At 35.5% G+C, this 5,396-nt stretch overlaps 1 protein-coding gene across 1 annotated transcript; it reads left to right on the top strand.

Annotated features, from left to right (window-relative positions):
- The first annotated feature begins 1,254 nt into the window (after positions 1-1,254).
- On the top strand, positions 1,255-1,953 carry LOC145105859 (uncharacterized). Its single transcript, XM_079042942.1, has one exon. The coding sequence runs from the start codon at positions 1,255-1,257 to the stop codon at positions 1,951-1,953; it is 699 nt and encodes a 232-aa protein (XP_078899068.1).
- Positions 1,954-5,396: the final 3,443 nt, after the last annotated feature.

Genomic DNA, 5,396 nt, shown 5'->3' with positions numbered 1-5,396 from the left:
AGAAATGCAACAAGATGAAGATGGAGACCATTTCTTGAAGAACCATGGAGACCCACAATTTTATAAAAGTTCATAACTTTTATAAAGTTTTTATAAAATTGCAACAAAGTTGGTTGTCATTGCAAGCGAGAGCTTGAAGATCACATGAAGAACGAGTTGTAATATTTGGTCCCTTTGTCCCTTAGGAAGGACTTAACACTTTTGTGTTGACTCACAAAAGTGTTATATAGTTTAAATCTTGTTTATTTCAAATGCATGTTTGTGTTGTTTATTTTTCAAGTAAATATTTTGTGTGGTTGATAATTTAGTTTTTCACAAACCCAAACTATTTTTTGAAAAATTGAATTATTAGTGTAAAAATCATGTTTTATAACTTATTCAAACTCCAAAGTATTATTTAATGAAAGAAAGTTTTATTAAACAATATTAAAAGGTTCTATAGGGCTCAAACTCAAACTTAATACTAGGTATTAATTTTAAAATTCAACCAAGTCGAAATATAAAAACCGGACTTTTTATAAGAACCTTAAAAGTGATTTTTTAGAAAAATTGATACCATGACCTATTGGATGCATGCAATTGTCATGATAGCACATGTTTTAAATAGAATAACAAAACATACAAATCCCTTTTTCAAAATGCAAGTCTATGCCATCTAACTTTAGAAACATTTGCACATCACTTGTATAATGCTAGTGGGATAAAGGATACCTAACCATTAGTATCATCTTTTGGTGGCAAAAGTATTTTTGCGATTTCTATAACCAAGTTATAGGTCAATCATACAAGTTTTTCCAATTGGATGACTTGATTGGAAACCTCTTGTGATAAAGGTCACCTAAGCAAGAGTGTTCCAAGACATAGATGAGAGAACAAACATGTCAAATTAACAAATGGATTGTTAAGGGTCTCATACATCTTGGAATTACAAATGGTGTAATTAATACAAGTTATTTACCTTGTTAAAATTGAGTGAATGGGATAAAGGATACCTAACCATTTATTTGATTTGTAACTTAGATCCTAGACTTTAAATAAATAATGTTTTTGGAAACAAAAGAGTATTATTTTTAAAGAATTAAATACTAAATGAAAACTTTGTTAAACTTTTGTAGATGGCTCCACCAACTACTGTAACACACCACCACCCAATGAACATTCGATCAGTTCTCGACAAAAAAAAATTGAACCACTCCAACTTTTTGGATTGGCACATAAATTTAATAATCGTTTTGAAACAAGAAAAGAAAAACTATGTCCTTGAAAATCAAACCCCCTGATGAACCACCCTTTGTTCTAAAGGCTGAACATGATGCATGGCTTAAGCATGTGGATGATTCACTTGATGTTTCATGCCTCATGCTTGCCATTATGGTTCCCGATCTTCAGCAGGATTTGGAACTCTTTACTGTCTTTGACATCATTGAACATCTCAAGCAGATGTTTGGTCAACAAGCTAGAACCAAAATGTTCGAAACTGTGAGAGCCCTCCATGGCATGAAAATGGAGGAGAGTAGAAATGTGAGCACACATGTTCTCAAGATGGAAAGCTATCTGGATCAACTAGAGAGATTGGGTTCTCCATATCCACAAGACTTGGCCACAAATTTAATTTTGAACTCATTGCCAAAGTCTTATGATGCATTCATCATGAACTACAACATGAATGGGTGGGAGAAATGTATCTCTGAGTTGCACGAGATGCTAAAAACTACAGAGAAGAATATCCCAAGGAAAACCCCTCAAGTGCGCATGATTAGGGAAGGACAAGTCAAGAAGAACAAAGGCAAGAACTTCAAGGGAAAGTCACAAGATGGCAGGGCAAATGGAAGAAAGCTCCCCAAAACCCACCACCAAAGAAGAAGGAAAAGGTTGGCAAAGATGACACATGCTTTGGGTGTGGTGTCGTGGGGCATTGGAAAAGGAATTTTCCTAAGTACCTTGCGAAGTTGAAGAACAAGAAGGCTGGGGAAGGCCCTTCAGGTATATCCATTTTCATGCTTGAAATGGGACTATTTACTCTTTCATCTAACACTTGGGTATTTGATACTGGTTGTGGAACTCATATTTTTAATTCATTGTAGGGGTTCAGAAAGAGTAGGGAACTAAAGACAAATAAGATGGTATTACATGTGGGCAATAGAGCACGGGTTGCAGTCCAACCAATATGACATTTTGATTTACATTTACCATCTGGTATGTACTTAACATTAAACAATGTGTGTTTGATTACCTCTATTACTAGAAATATTGTATCAGTTTCCCGTTAAAGAAAATCTGGTTTTAATTTTTAGTTTGTTGATGATAATATTCATTCCTTCTTGGATGAAATATTCTATTTTGAGGCTAGACCAATAAATGGATTTATGAATTAAACATAGATGACACCTCAAACAATAAGTCCTTTTTATCATGTTAACACCAAAAGGCTCAAACAAGATTTGAACCAGACGTATCTATGGCATTGTCGCCTTGGACACATAAACAAGAAGCGCATATCTCAACTCCAAAAGAGTGGAATTTTGGGGGAAAATGACCTTGAGTCATTTGACATATGTGAATCTTGTTTATGTGGCAAGATGACAAAATCCCCTTTCTATGGAACAAGTGAAAGGGCAAGTGTTTTATTAGGCATCATACATACTGATGTATGTGGACCTTTCAAAACAATGTCTAGATATGGTGAAAGATATTATATCACCTTCACTGACGAATTCAGTCATTTTGGTTATATGTATTTAATGAAACATAAACATGAATCATTTGAAATGTTTAAATTGTTTCAAAGTGAAGTTGAAAATCAACACGACAGAATAATCAAAATCCTTCATTCGGATAGAGGAGGCGAGTACTTGAGCCAAGAGTTCCAAGACCATCTAAGGAGTCGTAGGATTATCTCACAACTCACTCTACCTAGAACACCACGGCTTAATGGTGTTTCTAAGAGGAGAAATCAAACCTAACTTGATACGGTTCGATCTATGATGAGTCGAAGTACTCTTCCTTTATCATTTTGGAGTTATGCTTTACTCACCATAGCCCGTATCTTGAATATGGGACCAACTAAAAGGGTAGAGAAAACACCTTATGATACGTGGTATGGAAAGGCTCCATCCTTATCTTATATGAAATTTTGGGGTTGTGAAGCTTATGTCAGACAAGAGACTTCAAGCAAACTTGAGCCAAGATCTACCAAATGCATCTTTGTAGGATATCCTAAAGATTGTTTAGGATATTAATTCTACATTCACAGTGAGAATAAGATATTATCTCACGAAAAGCTGAATTCTTAGAAAGCAAGTTTCTAATGGATGAGGAAAGTGGGAGGCGTGTTGAACTTGAAGAAGATCAAGAACCTCAACCCGATGCAACTTTAGTTGGCACTAGTATTGAACAAGAGGTTGTTGGAGATGAAGAGATCATTGTCCTTCAAATTGTTGAAACACAAGGCGTTCGCAGATCCGACAGAACTCGTCATGAACCTGAGAGATATGGATTTATCATTGACGAGTGCTTCATGATGATGAATGCTGATGAGCCGGTCAGCTACCGATATGCAATGTTAGATCCCGAATCTGACAAATGGATTGATGCCATGAACGAATAGATGCCATCCATGAGAGAAAATAAGTTTGGGATTTAGTTGAACTTCCTCCCAATAACAAGACTGCTGGAAGTAAGTGGGTGTTCAAGAAGAAGACTGACATGGATGACAATTTACACACATTCAAAGCAAGACTTGATGCCAAAGGATTCACTCAAACCCATGGGGTTGATTATGATGAAACCTTTTCACCAGTCGCCATGATTAAATATATTAGGATACAACTTACCATAGCTGCATATTATGACTATGAGGTATGGCAAATGGATGTCAAAATCGCTTTTCTAAATGGGCACTTGGAAGAAGATGTCTATATGGTCCAGCGAGAATGTTTTGTTGACCAAAAGCATCCTAATAAAGTGTTTAAGCTCAAGAGATGCATTTATGGATTAAAACAAGTATCTTGTAACTGGAATCATCATTTCAATGATGAAATCACGAAGTGTGGTTTTATTAGAAATGAAGATGAATCTTGTGTTTACATGAAAACTAGTGGGAGCTCAGTGACATTCTTGGTCCTATATGCGGATGATATATTAATCATGGGAAATCACATTCCAACTTTGCAAGGTGTAAATACTTGGCTTGGAAAGTGCTTCTCAATGAAGGACCTAGGTGAGGCACAATACATTCTTGGAATCAAAATCTGTGGAGATAGATCAAAGCGATTAATAGGTTTAAGCCAAGGTACATATATTGAGAAAGTGTTGAAACGGTTTAATATGTAAAACTATAAGAGAGGATTTGTACTAATGTCGCATGGAACTGTACTAAGTTCATCTCAATGTCCTAGCACAAAGGTTGAGCTAGACAAAATGAATAATGTTCCATATGCTTCTGCAATTGGATCTATCATGTACGCCATGAACTGTACAAGACATGATCTTTCTTATGCTATGAGCATGGTAAGTAAATTCCAAAAAAATCCAGGGGAAAGTCATTGGATAGCTGTGAAGAACATTCTCAAGTCCTTACGACGAAATAAGGATATGTTCATCGTCTATGGAGGCATGGAAGAAAGCTTAAGTGTAAAGTGCTACACTGATGCTTCCTTCACAACTAATTGAGATGATTGCAAATCGCAATCAGGATATGTTTTCATTATCAATTGGGGTGCGGTATCTTGGAAAAGCTCCAAACAAAGTGTTGTTGCACAATCCACGAATAAGTCAGAATACATTGCTGCTTCTGAAGCTGCATAAGAGGCTGCTTGGATGAAGAAATTCATTGGGTATCTAGGGGTAGTTCCTACCATTCAGGACCCCTAGACGTTTTCTATGACAAATGGGGGTGCTATTTCTTTGGTAAAAGAACCCAAATCACACAAGAAGACCAGACATATTAGCCAAAGATTCAACTTCATCCGGTATAAAGTTGAAGAAGGTGAAATTAGTATTCACAAAGTTCACACTGATCAAAATTTGGCGGACCCTTTCACGAAGCCCCTTCCTCAAGCCAAGTTTGAAGGTCATGCTCGAGGAATAAGACTTCGCTATTCTAGTGATTGGCTTTGATCTATATACTAGTATTGAGTATTAGAACATTCTAACATCATCTATTGTAATGACTATGATATATATATATATATATATATATATATATATATATATATATATATATATATATATGGCATATGATCTTTTCATTAAATATTTGTTGTGTTCTTTATTAACATGTTTAATCCATGAGTAAATTTATTCACTCTAAAATCCATAGTCATTTATTATTGTGGGAACAATAATAAAGTAAGACTCATATGAATTGGAATGGTTGACAAAGCGTTGTAACCAGT

The sequence above is a fragment of the Lactuca virosa genome, chromosome 4 (assembly GCF_052849685.1).
Source record: "Lactuca virosa cultivar CGN04683 chromosome 4, Lactuca_virosa_CGN04683_v6, whole genome shotgun sequence".
Classification (NCBI taxonomy): domain Eukaryota; kingdom Viridiplantae; phylum Streptophyta; class Magnoliopsida; order Asterales; family Asteraceae; genus Lactuca; species Lactuca virosa.
This window is presented reverse-complemented; position numbering and strand designations above follow the sequence as displayed.

Coding starts and splice junctions, on each gene's coding strand:
- LOC145105859 (XM_079042942.1), top strand. CDS start 1,255: ATGTCCTTGAAAATCAAACCCCCTGATGAACCACCCTTTGTTCTAAAG.